The sequence below is a fragment of the Canis lupus genome, chromosome 1 (assembly GCF_011100685.1).
Source record: "Canis lupus familiaris isolate Mischka breed German Shepherd chromosome 1, alternate assembly UU_Cfam_GSD_1.0, whole genome shotgun sequence".
Classification (NCBI taxonomy): domain Eukaryota; kingdom Metazoa; phylum Chordata; class Mammalia; order Carnivora; family Canidae; genus Canis; species Canis lupus.
Genome location: NC_049222.1, coordinates 99,695,555 through 99,711,737, shown reverse-complemented (window position 1 = coordinate 99,711,737; position 16,183 = coordinate 99,695,555). Strand labels below are relative to the sequence as shown.

The 16,183-nt window shown below is 37.9% G+C and overlaps 1 protein-coding gene across 3 annotated transcripts in view; it reads left to right on the top strand.

Annotated features, from left to right (window-relative positions):
* Positions 1-16,183, top strand: part of CENPP (centromere protein P) — a 218,820-nt gene that overhangs the window by 29,540 nt on the left and 173,097 nt on the right. For all 3 annotated transcript variants that reach the window (XM_038527411.1, XM_038527412.1, XM_038527413.1), the window contains exon 4: positions 1,711-1,799. In XM_038527411.1, the coding sequence (XP_038383339.1) occupies positions 1,711-1,799 (89 nt within the window). The remainder of the gene's footprint in view (positions 1-1,710; positions 1,800-16,183) is intronic.

The following is a 16,183-nucleotide window of genomic DNA, read 5'->3' as shown; positions in this document are numbered from 1 at the left end:
TTCTATTTCTCTAGCCACTAAAAGTACAGAGACAAGTCAGAGAGTGCCCAGACAAATGGGAAGTGTCAAGAAGTGTCCACTGACTTTGTTCTTAGGAAACACTGAAAGTTGCTAGATCTATTCCCATGAACACATAGTAGCCCCAGACAAGAGCGCAAATGTGGTGCCAAGTGTTTTTAATCTTCATTTAGGAGTTATGCAAACATACTGTCATGAAACGAATTAATAAGGAAGTGAAGATAAGTTCATTTTGAAAGAATCCAGGAAATACAGGAACACACTCTATAAACCTGCTCTTACTATCAGATGAAAACATGTAAAGAAAATTGAATAGGAGGAAAGAGAGCCGAGAGAAAGAAAGAAGCAGCAGCTGATTATTGTGCTGAGAACTACTTTGGAAATAACCAGGAGGTGTATATAGAGGACAATCTTGAAAAATCACCTGCAAGAGCAATTGAAAAGAATCATCTGGAAGACCATGAAGAGTCAATATGATTTTTATGAAAACAGGAAAAGAAACAAGATAGGCAACTATAGAAGAAAAATTACTAACGGAGAAAACCTGAATTTATAGATAAAAATATTTTTTATTTCACAATCCCCAGTATTGAATATAGAATTGTTTCTGGGTTTTGTAATAGGCAGCCAGTCTTTTTTTTTTTTTTTTTTTTAAGATTTTTTAATTTATTCATGAGAGACACAGAGAGAGAGAGAGAGAGACAGAGACAGAGACACAGGCAGAGGGAGAAGCAGGCTCCATGCAGGGAGCCTGACGTGGGACTCAATTCCTCCATCTCCAGGATCAGGCCCTGGGCTGAAGGCGGTGCTAAACTGCTGAGCCACCTGGGCTGGCAGCCACAGTCTTTGTGCTCATTCCTTGCTATCTTAAGATCAACGCTTGAAGTCAAACTGCTGGTACAGAGAATATGCATATTTTAAAATATGCATTGTCAAACTGATTTTATAGGTAAAAATTTTATCTCCTTGGTTTAATTCACATTTGTCTTTTTCCTAGTGAGATTGAATATTTTTTTCCACGTAAGTTTTTACATTTGAGTTTTTATTTTTTATTTTTATTTTTTTTAAATTTTACTTATTTTTTTATGAGAGACAGAGGCAGACACAGGCAGAGGGAGAAGCAGGCTCCATGCAGGGAGCCCGATGTGGGACTCGATCCCAGGTCCCCAGGATCACACCCTGGGCTGAAGGCAGACGCTAAACCATTGAGCCACCCAGGGATCCCCTTCGTTTGAGTTTTTAATTCATGTATTTTACTTTAGTTCTTTTCAGTTTTCATTTCCCATTGTCATGTTTATGGTAAAAAATCTTCATTCGTTTATTTTTTCTTTTTTAGTTGTAAAGTCATTTATATATAAATATTGAGTTTTTTATGTGATTATATTTGCTTATGTTTTTTCTATTTGCTTAGAAAGTTCTTTATTCAGTAATCAGTTAAATGTCTGTATTTTCTGTTAATATTTATGGTCTTAGTGTTTACATTTAAGTAAGTCATTTGGAGTTCATTTTGGTTTTTGGTCTGGAGTAAAGATCTGATTTTATTTTTTTAACAAATAACCAATAATTTCCATGCCTTTTCTTGATTACCTTTCCTATTGCCTGATGGCATTTCATTTTGCATGTTTTAAAACTATTTTTGTCTTTATATTTAAATGTTTATTGCGTTCTGATATATAAACTTTTTTATTTTAGAATAAGGAGAGTTTGTCTTCTGTTATTACTGACCTCAACATAATAATGGAGCCCACCGAATATTCAGAATTAAGTGAATTTGTGTCTAGGTAAGATATTGTAAATTTTTATTTTTTTAGGGATTGTTTTCACTCTACAGTTTTAAGTTTACCCTTTCTTTTTTTGATAAGTAAATATCAAAATGTCTCTGAAAGTATAACATTATAATGGCTTATATTTATTTCATATATATGGCTTATATATTAAGCCCATAGTCTCTATATCCTTTTTTCATTCAATGAAAATGTGTTACAGATTAACTGTGTGCTTGGCATTAAAATGTGAGGAAGAACAGATAAAATCTTTGATACATGTGGGGTTTATAGCCTATTGGTGAAGTTGTAAGGTAAATAATGGTAGAAATCTAAAATTGTGGCTGTGCTCAGTGCTGCTGAGAAGAGTTACATAATGTTATTGAAGCCTGCATCAGGAATCTGACTTTTGTGGAGAATACAGACAGCATCATTTCCTGAAAATTGAGCCAACATCTGAAAAATGTGTAGGTGTAAACTAACAAAGAGGTCCTCGACACAATAGTTGTGTGTAGGCACTGTGCAAGGAGGGAGCATGCTGTCAGTGAGCAACTGACAGGAGGTGAGAGTGACTGGAGCAGGGTGCCAGCTGGGGCGTGCTCTGACATGAGGCCTGCCAAGTACGTGAGGCCCTAGGAGATGGACCCCCAGAGTTTTCTGCCAGTGGGTAGAAGTTAAAGCCTTGCACTCGAGGAATGAGATTGCCTATGGAGAGAATAGAGAGAAATAGGGGACCGTGTGGAATTCTGACTGTACTGCTGAAGGAAGAGAGGGTCCAGTAGAGAAACTGGACTAGGAACAACCGTATGAGAGGTGGGAGGAAAACTAGGAATGTGGTGTTGACGACTGACAACTGGAGTGGCAGTTTTTCTTCCACATCTTTGAAGATACTCCTCCTGTGTCTTCTGGATTATATAGGTCATGACAAGAAGTCTGCTGTAATTGTTAATTTTGTCTTTTGGGACTTGAAACCTTTTAATGTTTTTCCACAGTTTGTGTTATTTTTAGGGTGTGTTAGTGTGAAAATTCTAAACCACAGCTTTTCAAATACTTCTTCTGTCCTGTTTTCTATTCTTCTGCAGTGCTCATTGCACATATATCAGGGCATTTGGTATATTGTCTCAGGGTTTGAATGCTTTGTTCTATTTCTTTTACTCTTTCTTTTTTCTTTGCATTTATTTCAGTTTGGATAATTTCTATTACTCTATCTTTGAGTTCACAGATTCTTTCCTTAGCTGAAGTCCCACCTGCCAGTGAGCCCATTGAAAGAATTCTTCACCTCTAATATCATGTTTTTAAAGATTTATTTATTTTTCATGAGAGACACAGAGAGAGGCAGAGACAGAGGCAGAGGGAGAAGCAGGCTTCTTCTGAGCCCAGTGTGGAACTGGATCCCTGAGCTTCAGGATCATGCCCTGAACCTAAGGCAGACAGACACTCAACCTCTGAGCCACCCAGGCATCCCACTGAGCCACCCAGGCGTCCCTAATGTTATGTTTTTATTTCTAGGATTTTCATTTAATTTTTTTTTTTTTAAGATTTTATTTATTCATGAGAGACAGAGGCAGAGAAACACAGGCAGAGGGAGAAACAGGCTTCCTACAGGGAGCCCGATGTGGGACTCGATCCCAGGTCTCTGAGATCATACCCTGGGCTGAAGGCAAACGCTCAGCCGCTGAGCTATCCAGGTGTCCCTCATTTAATTTTTAATTTCTCTCTCTCTACTGAAATTCCCCACTTGTTGATGCATTTGTACAACTTTTCCACTAGGTCTTTTAACATATTGATCATAGCTATTTTTTCTTTAGTGTTTCATTTTGGAAGTTTTCATATCTATGTAAAAATAATAGTATAAGTAACCTGTAGCTGCACACCTTCAACAATTATCAATATCTTACCAATCTTATTTCATATCTTGGCACACACATTTTAAAAGTTTTAATTTTGAAATAATTATAGATTCACAAGAAGTTATTAAACATTTTTTTCAAGGAGATTCTACATATCCTTCATCGAGCCTCTGACAATGGTTATGTCTCATGTCATTAAAGTATATCCACACGTCCAGAAAATTGACATTAAAAAAAAAAAAAAAGAAAATTGACATTAGTAAAACCCATAGAGCTTTTTCAGGTTTTACTATTTTTATAAACACTTATGTATGTGTGTTCTATGCAATTTTATCACTTCTGTAGCTTTGTAAATCTACCACCACATTCAAGATACAATACTGTTTCATATATCTTTGTACTAGATCCTTTTCCCTCCCTCATTTTTAAAATTATGGTAAAATACATATAACTACCTTCTAACCATTTTTAAGGGTACAGTTCAGTAGTGTTAAATACATTCAGGATTTTTTTTTTTTAAGATTTTATTTATCTAAGAGAGCACAAGTGGGGAGAGAGAGAAGTGCTGAGCAGGAAGCCTGATGCAGCACTCGATCCCAGGATTCTCTGGGATCATGACCTGAAGGTAGACGATGAACCACCCAGGCACCCCCAGAATGTATTTAACTGTGTGTGCACCATGATCTATCTTCATAACCCTTTCATCTTGTAAAACTGAAACTCAATATGCATCAGTCACTTCCCATCTTCCTCTCCACTCAGCCCCTGGCACCTTCCATTCTTATTTTTGTCTTTTTGACTTCTGATCAAGGTTATTTTAATATCCCTGTCTGATAGTGCCAATGTCTGGGTCATCTTTGAACCTGATTCTGCTGAATCTGGGTTTTTTTTTTTTTTTTTTTCCTGAATTTTTGTATGTTATGATTTTTCTTTTCTTTTTTTTCTTTTCTTTTCTTTCCTTTTCTTTTCTTTTTTCTTTTCTTTTCTTTTCTTTTCTTTCTTTCTTTCTTTCTTTCTTTCTTTCTTTCTTTCTTTCTTTCTTAGATTTTATTTACTTTTTCATGAGAGACACAGAGAGAGAGAGGCAGAGACATAGAGGAAGAAGCAGGTGGGACTTGATTCTGGAACTCTGGGATCATCACCTGAGCTGAAGGCAGATGTTCAACCACTGAGCCACCCAGGCATCCCTCTTTCTTTTTTTTTAATTGTATAATGGACATTATCTGTGGAAAACAGAGACTGAAGCAAATAGTGTTTATGTTGAGAAGTGGACACATTTCTTTTATCATGCTGTTAGTGTGAGGTTAATCAAAGGTTTTCAGCAGTTGAGCTGTGTTTGGGATTTTGATTGTTTTCCTTGTCTTCAGGCTCCATATCACCATAGGTTTCAAATTCTTCCAGCTGTGGATGCAAATTCAAGTTCAGTTCTTCCTTATGCTTAGAATGGGGTTTTGGGAGCTGGAGGGTTCTCCTCGGTGTTCCAGGAGCTTTCTGCCCTTTTTTTTTTTTTTTTTTAAAGATTTTATTTATTCATTCATTTATTTATTCAGACAGAGAGAGAGAGAGAGAGAGAGAGAGGCAGAGACACAGGCAAAGGGAGAAGCAGGTTCCATGCAGGGAGCCCAATGTGGGTCTTGATCCTGGGTCCCCAGGATCACACCCTGGGCTGAAGTTGGCGCTAAATCGCTGAGCCACCTGGGCTGCCCTCTTTCTGCCTTTCTTATGGGAACGTCTCTCCACACACTGGACGTTCCCCCAGTAGCAGTTGTAGATGCTTATTACTCGTGCTATGCTCACGGTAGGAATAATGGGACTTCTGTATTTTCATGATCCACCGCCACTCTGGGCTCCTCAGTGTTCCTGCTTCTCCTCCCAGTGTAGCCAAAGCCAGCCTGCATCTGGGCTTGGTCTTGGGCAGGAGAGAGTTCCTTGTCCCTCTCCTCGTGGGTAGCAGATGGATGCTTGGTATTAGTGTGGGACCCTGGGCCCAGTGGGTCTCTGGGCCCTCCCAGGGAACAGGTGGTCTCTGCCACTGCCCCTCTTCCTGAAGCAGTGGATCTTTGTCTTGGTAACAGGAGTGTTTTCTGTCCTTCTACCAAAGTCGGATGGGTTTGACTTGTGCTCCTCCCTTGGAAGGAAGGGATTTTTTTCTTCATTGCTTTGCTGCCTCTTTTTTAGTGGTTCAGGGATTTTGGTACCCATAAGAGAAGAGTTCTAGCCTCATTTGGTTCCCTAGCAGTGACTGATCACCTCTTCATTTCTGTGCCATGGACAGGACCCTGGTTTCTCTGGTGGTGTCCCTTTGTGCCTGGGGTTCCTATCTATTCCAAAAAGACATGCTATCTCATACATGTCCCTAAGGTTTGCTGAAATAGAAGCTAATTTCTTGCTACCTGTTTGTATGGGGGGGCTTCTATCCTCCCCTAAGTTTAGCCAAGAGTGAACAATTTGTGTCATGTCTTTCCTTTGAGGGAGAAAATTTTTATTTACTTGGTTGCTTTGTGACTTTGGGTCTCTAATGGACTCAAGAAAGGGTATGGTTTTATGGAATATTCAGATTGGCTTGATATTATGTGCTGATGGTCTTCTCTGAGGCTTTTTATATCCTAAGTAGAAGCGGAGCTCTTTATTGATTTTTTTTTTTTTCCCTAATTCTCATTCCAGAATTTGGGACACACTATTCATCTTCTGCATCTGTTTTACCCTTTACACTTTCTATTTCTTTGTATCTTTGTATTTATTCATGATTGTTCAGATCTGTATTTCAGTTCAGAAATTATTTCTTTATGTTCTGACTAATTTGCTTTTTAACTCCCATCCACTGAATTTTCATTTTCATGGGCAGTTCTTGTCATTTGTAAAAGTTGTGTCTTTTAAAAATATTCCTGTTTTTTTTAAATACATTTTTAACAGTTTTTCCTATAATTATTCTAGATTATCTCCTTACATATATATTCCAGTAAAGCACAATTATTTATTCAAATTATGTCTCCTCTGCTATTCAGCCCATCTGTTGGTCTTTCATCTCACTGTCAGGACTGGTCATTTCTCAGTTATTTTTTATAATTTACCTTCTCTCTCTTTTCAGAAATATTTAGGGACGCCTGGGTAGCTCAGTGGTTAAGCATCTGCCTTTGGCTCAGGGCGTGATCCTGAGGTCCTGGGATCGAGTCCCACATTGGGGTCCCCGCAGGGGTCTGCTTCTCTCTCTGCCTATGTTTCTGCCTCTCTCTCTCTCTGTGTCTTTCATGATAAATAAAATCTCTCTATATATGTTCTGATGATTGTTGGTCTGTTCTTCGTCTGTATAGTTTTTATCTTTTCTGAATGGAATTACATGGTGTGTAAACTTTAAGACTGGCTTATTTCACTCAAGGTAATACCTTTGAGATTCATCCGTGTTTTTGCATGTACCAATAGGTTTTTCCTTTTTATGGCTCAATAGTAGTGTATTGTATGAGAATTCCACAGCTTATCCATTTACCCTTTGAGGGACATTGGGTTGTTTCCCATTTTTTGTTATTATGAATAGAAATGCTGTAAACATTTGTGCATAGCGCTTTGTGTGAATGTGAGTTTTCAGTTCTCTTAGGCAAGTATAGGCAAACTGGTTCACAGACCAGCTGCCTAATTTTTTAGAAGTTTTATTGGAAAAAAAAAAAAAAGAAGTTTTATTGGAATACAGTCATGCCCATTTCTTTGTGTATTGTCTATAGTCACTTTGATGGTACAGTGGCAGAGTGAGATAATTATGACAGAGACCATGTAGCCAGCATGCCTGAAATATTTACTCTCTGACCTATTAGAGAACATTTATGGACTTATATCAGATGAATACCTGGAAGTTGGATTCTTGGGTCATATGTAGGTGTACATTTTAAGTACATTAAGAAATGGCCAAGGGGGATCCCTGGGTGGCGCAGCGGTTTGGCACCTGCCTTTGGCCCAGGGCGCGATCCTGGAGACCCGGGATCGAATCCCACATCGGGCTCCCGGTGCATGGAGCCTGCTTCTCCCTCTGCCTATGTCTCTGCCTCTCTCTCTCTCTCTCTCTCTCTGTGACTATCATAAATAATAAATTTTAAAAAAAGAAAAAAAGAAATGGCCAAGATGGTTTTCCAAAGGCTTGTGCCATTTTACATTCTTACCAGCAGTGTATGAGAGCTCTGCATGCTCTTCCAACACATGGTATTTGTGTGTGCCTGAATCAAGCCATACTAGTGGGAGGGTAGTATATCTCATTTTCCTAATAGTGTGAGCATCTTTACATGTGCTCAGTTGCCATCTGTTTCTCCTTAGGAAGTTCTTATTTAGTCTTCCACTCAGGGCTTCATTGGGTTTTTGGTTTTCTTACTATTGTTTTGAAAGTTCTTTATATATTCTCCATACAAGTCCTTTGTCATATATGTGATTTTCAGATATTTTCTCCCATTCTGTAGCTTATCTTTTGTTTTGTTTTAAAAGATTTTTTTTTTAAAGTAAAATTTGATTTATTCTTGACACACAGAGAGAGAGGCAGAGACACAGGCAGAGGGAGAAGCAGGCTCTCCTCAGGGAGCCTGATGTGAGACTTGATCCCAGGACCTCAGGATCATGACCTGAGCCAAAGGCAGATGCTCAACCACTGAGCCACCCAGGTGTCCCTGTTTTAAAAGATTTAATTATTTTAGAAAGAGAGCATGAGCAGGAGGAGGGACAGAGGGAGAGAGAATCTCAAGCACACTCTCCACTGAGCATGGAGCCTGATGTGGGTCTCAATCCCAGGACCCTGAGATCGTTACCTGAGCCTAAATCAAGAGTCATACACTTAACCCACTGAGCCACCCAGGGACCCCTGTCCTTTCATTTTCTTAACATTATCCTTCGAAGAGCAAAATATTTTTATTTTAAAAAGATTTTATATACTTTTGGTATGTCTGTCACTTTACGTAACCTCAGGTCATAAAAATTCTTACATTTAAAAAAATATACTTTTATGTTTAGATCTATGATTCATTTACATTTAATATAATCGTTGAAATATTTTGATTGAGGTCTACCCAGTTAGTAGTGATATTCTGTTGTGTTGTTTTGTTCTTCTGTTTTCCTTTCATATGTTTTCTGGATAATTTGAATATTTTTATTAGTTTTTTTTTTTTTTTTTTTAAGTAAACTCTACCCCCAGCATGGGGCTTGAAGTCATGACCCCAACATCAAAACTCACATACTGTATTGACTGAATCAGCCAGGCATTCTTATTTGAATTTTTTTTTTAAGATTTTATTCATTTTTGAGAGAGAGAGAGAGAGAGAGAGAGAGAGGCAATGGCAGAGAGAGAAGCAGGCTCCAACAGAGCAGGGATCCTGATGGGGGACTTGATTGATCCCATAACCCCAAGATCATGACCTGAGCCAAAGGCAGATGCTTAACTCACTAGGCCACCCAGGCACCTCTTTTTTTAAAAGATTTTATTTACTTGAAGGTGTTTGCACAAATGGGGGGAGGGGCAAAGGTAGAGGGAGAAGTAGACTTCCTGCTGAGCAGAGAATCTAACACTGGGTTGGATCCCAGGACCCTGGGATCATGACCTGAGCTGAAGGCAGATCTTTATTGACTGAGCCACCTAGACACCTGTGATTGATTATTTTTTAATATTTTATAGTAATTTGTTTTTTTGCTATATTTTTTACATGTTACTTAAATATATATATTTCTTCTTCTGGGTCTCTGAATACATGAATATAAAACCTCTGGCTTGTCTCACATGTCTCTGAGGCTCTGTTCTTTTTTTTTCAATCTTTTCCTTCTGTGTTTACTCAGATTGGCTGGTTTCTGTGTGCTTACCACCACAATGAGGATATTGAACAGTTCCATCAGCACAGATCCTGCTGTGATCATCACTAGGATTTTGCCTTAAAAATGTCAAATAAATGAAATTTCATAGAGACTGGTCTCTTAGCATAAAGTAAATGAATTGAGATTCATCCATCTTTTCATTTCTGAGTAGTATTTCATATACTGATACTAGCATGTTTATCCATTCACTCATTGGAGGACATTTGGGCTATTTCCAGTTCTCAATGATTATAAATAGAACTGTAAATATTCATTAGAGGTGTTTGTATGATGTAAGTTTTTCTCTTGGGTAAAAACCAGAAGTGGGATTGCTGGGTTATGTGATTGCCATGTTTAAATTTATGATAAACTGGCACATTGTTTACCAAAGTGACCATACCATATTGCATTCCCACCAGCAAGATCTGAGAGTGAATATTAATATTTTAGTGAATAATTCTGTATTCTTCTGATTTTAGATCTACTTAAACTTTAGAATCTTTATTCTACATTTCTCTTTATGTTTTGCATTATCCTTAAGAAAAAGACATTTGGCATTATTTTACTCTTCTGACTATTCTAGTTCAAATTGAAATGTGTCACTGCCAAAATTCTGTGAAAGAAATCCATGACATCTGTTTAACATTTAGTGAAGTTTGGACTATGCTTGGGAAAAATAGATAAATTACAATCACTCTTTAAACTGTAAGAGCCAACACATACACAGTGTCTTTTGATAATGGAAAACTGTGTGCTGTAATAGTTTGTCCTTCATGGAGATGCGAATGGGGGTGAAGGGACTGCGACTCAGTACACTTTTAAATAAAGTTCTGTGTTTAATCAATGTAATAGGTCAGGCTCTCTGACTGTCTAGTGTCTGTAGTGTGTGTGTGTGTGTGTTTAAACTTGGAGTGTTGGTATTTTTAAGTTTTTTTTCCTTGGCTACCTTCCTCATTCAGAGCTTATTTTTGCTTCCTTACCTGATGGAGATTAAAATATGTCACTTTGGCCTGTAAGCTGTAATGATGCAGCTGCTGCTTTTTATGGTCCTATATTCTTTGGAAAGTAATTTGTTCTCTCACATGTTAAAAAGGTATTAGTACCAGAGTAAAACTGAACACTTAATCTCCAGTTTTCCTGTCCAATAGATGCTTACGGAGCTGTGTATTAATGCACCTACTTTTTGTTTTCTTCATTTTCCTTGTCTGTTTTTTTTTTTTTTGTTTTGTTTTTTGTTTTTGTTTTTTTGTTATTCCTCAGTTCCGGTTTCCTGATTTCTTTTGGATTATTTAAATATTATTTTACAATTGCATTTTAATTTTATTGACTGACTTTGGCCATATGTGGGTTTTTGTCTGTTCTATTGGCTGCCTCAGGATTTTGCAGCATGTATACCCTAACTCTCAGTGGTCTGGTTAGATTGAGTACAATCTGGAAGCTTTAAGCCACATACATCCCTTTCTCCCTTTCATCCATGCTAACTGTTGTGGTTTTCATAGGAATTATGTTCACACATACATGTTGAAAACCCATCACTAGTGCTTTCTCACTTTTGATCATCATAAATAATTTTAAAAACTTAAGAGAAGACTAATAGTTTTGTTGTATTTTCCCAGATTTTTACTGTTTCTTCTGCTATTCCTGATGGAGCCTTTTTAGAACACATTGCATTTATCATGGCTCTTTTCTCCTATATACTTAGTGTACATTTCTAAGAATAGTGATACTCCCTTACATTCACAGCACAGTAATTGACTTCGTAAATTGACATTGATCCAATACTTTCTTCTAATTTGCCATCTCTATTCCCATTTGTTAGTTGATCTGATGATGTCATATTTTGCATTTTCTTTTCCCCTGTTACATGATCCAATCTAGTGTCAAGTATTGCATTTAATTGTCATGACTTTATAGATTTCTTTAATTTGGAGCAACTCCAGAGCCTTACTTTGTTTCATTATTTTTGCCATCTTTGCAAAATACAGTTCTTCTATCTTTCCTATCCCAAATTAAAATGTTGCTTATTTTGTCTTTGACTTTTTTTCACAATCAGTTGCTGTTATGTGTTTTCAAGCAAAATACTATACAGCTAATATTTTGTACTTCTTAGTTCTCTGCCCTTGTAGGTGGCAGTAATTTTCATTGAGTCATACCGTTGCTTGATTCTCCACTGTATCATCAGTGGTTTGGGTTTTTTTGTTTTGTTTTGTTTTTTTTTCCCTCTCTTGTAATAATAGGCAGTCTGTGGGCAAACACTTATGACCATGCAGATTCTACTCTTCATTGAAATTTCTACCTAGATTTAGCCCCTAGTAATTCTTGTGTGATCGCTCTTTGTTGTGATGGTTGCAAAATGGTGATATTTCAACTCTAGCTCTTCCTCCACTTATCTCAATAGATACTAAGCCTTGTGCTTAAGAAATAGATCTCCTTTCTCCCCTACATGTGTGTTTGTGTACATGCCTGTTTATTATAGTATGGTTTCATTATTTTTTAGAATATTTATAAATCCTTACTCTTCTTTATTAATTTTGGTGTTTAAATTATCTTAGACTTGACCAGTAGGAACGTCTTCAAACTGGCTCCTGAATCCATGTGATACTCCCTCATCATAGTTTTCTTTTCTTTTTTTTTTTTTAAGATTTTATTTATTTATTCATGAGTGACAGAGAGAAAGGCAGAGGGAGGAGTAGGCTCCATGCAGGGAGCCCGACATGGTACTCGATCCCGGGTCTCCAGGATCACGCCCTGGGCCAAAGGCAGGCGCCAAACCGCTGCGCCACCCAGGGATCCCAAGAGATTCTTAATCATAGGAAACAAAGTGAGGGTCACTGGAGGGGAGTGTGGTGGGGGGATCGGTAAACAGGTGATGGGCATGAAGGAGGGTACGTGATGGGATGAGCACTAGGTCTTATATAAGACTGATGAATCGCTGAACTCTGCCTCTGAAACTAATACTACATTATATGTTAAGTAATTAAATTTGAATAAAATCAAAACAAAAACTAAGACTCCTTCCCAGTGAACTATTATTTGACCTGTTTTACTTAGTTCTCTGAAAGAGCTCACTTGACATACTCTATTTACTGGACCTGATGTAGAGCTCATCCAGTGCAAAAGACTTTTCTTTGGGAGCATTTGTTGAAGATATATATATATATATTTTACTTTAGAATTATTTATTTTAGATTTTATAACATTAATTTAAATTCCATAAATATTATTAATATTCTACAAGTAAAGTATTAACATCCACTAAGTTTTATCTCTCCATCCAATTAATTTAAGTTTTATCTCTTCATTCTTTCTTTAAAAAATCATTGAAGTCTACTTGGAGATAAGGCATAGTGTGGACACAGGCCAGTCATCATAACCTAATCATATCGTGTCAGATATAGAAATAACAAACTTTTTGTTGGGTACGCTGAAAAAAATTTTTTTCTACTAGTTCTGTTTGTGCATTCAGTGGGAAAACCGAAATTTGCCTTGGAGCTGAATCTACTTTGTCTTTTTTTTTTTTTTTTTTGGTGTTGAATTTACCAACATACAGAATAACCCCCAGTGCCCGTCACCCAATCACTCCCACCCCCCGCCCTCCTCCCCTTCTACCACCCCTAGTTCGTTTCCCAGAGTTAGCAGTCTTTACGTTATGTCTCCCTTTCTGATATTTCCCACACATTTCTTCTCCCTTCCCTTATATTCCCTTTCACTATTATTTATATTCCCCACATGAATGAGAACATATAATGTTTGTCCTTCTCCGACTGACTTACTTCACTCAGCATAATACCCTCCAGTTCCATCCATGTTGAAGCAAATGGTGGGTATTTGTCATTTCTAATAGCTGAGTAATATTCCATTGTATACATAAGCCACATCTTCTTTATCCACTCATCTTTCGATGGACACCGAGGCTCCTTCCACAGTTGGCTATCGTGGCCATTGCTGCTATAAACATCGGGGTGCAGGTGTTCTGGCGTTTCATTGCATCCGTATCTTTGGGGTAAATCCCCAACAGTGCAATTGCTGGGTCGTAGGGCAGGTCTATTTTTAACTCTTTGAGGAACCTCCACACAGTTTTCCAGAGTGGCTGCACCAGTTCACATTCCCACCAACAGTGTAAGAGGGTTCCCTTTTCTCCGCATCCTCTCCAACATTTGTTGTTTCCTGCCTTGTTAATTTGCCCCATTCTCACTGGTGTGAGGTGGTATCTCATTGTGGTTTTGATTTGTATTTCCCTGATGGCAAGTGATGCAGAGCATTTTCTCATATGCATGTTGTCTATGTCTTCCTCTGTGAGATTTCTGTTCATGTCTTTTGCCCATTTCATGATTGGATTGTTTGTTTCTTTGGTGTTGAGTTTAATAAGTTCTTTATAGATCTTGGAAACTAGCCCTTTATCTGATATGCCATTTGCAAATATCTTCTCCCATTCTGTAGGTTGTCTTTGAGTTTTGTTGACTGTATCCTTTGCTGTGCAAAAGCTTCTTATCTTGATGAAGTCCCAATAGTTCATTTTTGCTTTTGTTTCTTTTGCCTTCGTGGATGTATCTTGCAAGAAGTTACTATGGCCGAGTTCAAAAAGGGTGTTGCCTGTGTTCTTCTCTAGGATTTTGATGGAATCTTGTCTCACATTTAGATCTTTCATCCATTTTGAGTTTATCTTTGTGTATGGTGAAAGAGAGTGGTCTAGTTTCATTCTTCTGCATGTGGCTGTCCAATTTTCCCAGCACCATTTATTGAAGAGACTGTCTTTCTTCCAATGGATAGTCTTTCCTCCTTTTTGTTTTTTTGTTTTTTTTTTTTTTTTAGTCTTTCCTCCTTTATCGAATATTAGTTGACCATAAAGTTCAGGGTCCACTTCTGGGTTCTCTATTCTGTTCCATTGATCTATGTGTCTGTTTTTGTGCCAGTACCACACTGTCTTGATGACCACAGCTTTGTAGTACAACCTGAAATCTGGCATTGTGATGCCCCCAGATATGGTTTTCTTTTTTAAAATTCCCCTGGCTATTCGGGTATTCGGGGTCTTTTCTGATTCCACACTGTTGAAGATATTTTGAAGCAGTTTTATTTATTTTTTATTTTTTAAAGGTTTATTTATTTATTTATGATGGGGGGGGGCAGAGACACAGGAGGAGGGAGAAGCAGGCTCCATGCCAGGAGCCCGACGTGGGACTTGATCCCGGGACTCCAGGATCGCGCGCGCCCTGGGCCAAAGGCAGGCGCTAAACCGTTGAAGCAGTTTTAAACTTTATGGTTGCCTGAGGTGGAGCATTAACAGTTGGGGGAATTAATAGGTTAAGTAAAAATCTTAAAAGGAAAAGCTAGAGCATGGGATCACCATAAAGACTTTGAAACTTCTGATATATTTCTGAGAATCTGGAACATCAGTGTGTGTATGTCGAGGGTCGTCTTCATGTGCAGGAGACACTTGAGATGGCATTGACTACTTTTTTCACTCCTGGTTGATTGTGAGGTTCTGTGGAAGTAGCAAGTGAAGGCAAAAGGAGCTTTGTCATTCACCTTGCTGAGTGCTGAAGATGTGCCCCACGGCATACAGAGAGTCCCTTGGCAGAGACTGAGAGACACATAGGTTCTAGGAGATAGAATAAATCTTTGTCACATAGTAGCTGAGCAGAGACTTGAGTAGCCACACAGCAGAGTATAGACTGTAAAGATTTGTTCAGAAAAGTTACTGTACAAACAAAAAGAACAAAAAAACACAACAAGCCCTGGAGAGAAGGGGAATCTGATTTAAAGAATTATTACTATATTTAAAATGTTCAGTTTTCAACAAAAATTAGAAGACCTGCAAAACAAAAACCAAAACAAGAAAGTATGGCCTGGTGAAAAAAAGCAATTAATCAATAGAAACTGTCCCTGAGGAAATCCAGATGTAGGACTTCATCTTTTTAATATTTTTTAAAGGGGGGAGTGGGGGAGGAACAAGTGGAGGTTGGAGGTATATAGGAGGAACAAAGAGAGAAAGAATTTTTTTTTTTTAAAGATTTGAGAGTTAGGGGTGAAGGGGTAGAGGGAAAGAGAGAAAGAGAATTCCAAGCAGATTCTCCACCAATCACAGGGCTGAATTTGGGGTACAATCTTGTGACCCTGAGATCATGACCTAAGTTGAAATCAAGAGTTGGTTGCTCAATCCACTGAGCCACCCAGGTGCCGTTGGATTTGCCAGACTTTAAATTAGGTATTTTAAAAATGTTCAAGGAGCTAAAGGAAACTATGTGAATGATAATATTTTTTAGCTCCAGGTCTTTTTCCCTGTTCCTTATGAGACTGATGACATGAAGGTTAAACCTTTCATTATTATTTCACAACTTCTAGAAGAACTCTTTTTTCCCCAAAATCTGTTTTCTTTGTTGATACTGGATAATTTCTGTTAATATATCTTTCGGTTCACAGAATCTTTCCCCTACCACCTCCATTCTGCTATTGAACTCATTTGGTGAGATTTGTATTTAAATTATTGTATTTTTGGGATGCCTAGGTGGCTCGGTTGGTTAAGCGTCTGCCTTGGGCTCAGGTCATGATATCTAGGTTCTGGGATGGAGTCCTGTGTCAGGCTCCCTGCTCATCAGGGGGTTTGCTTTTCCCTCTCACTCTGTCCCCCACTCATGCTCTCTCTCTCTCAAATAAATAAAAACGAAATAAAAATAAAAAGTTATTGTATTTTTCAGTTCTAAATTATTTATTTGACTTTTTAAAAAAAATTATTTCTGT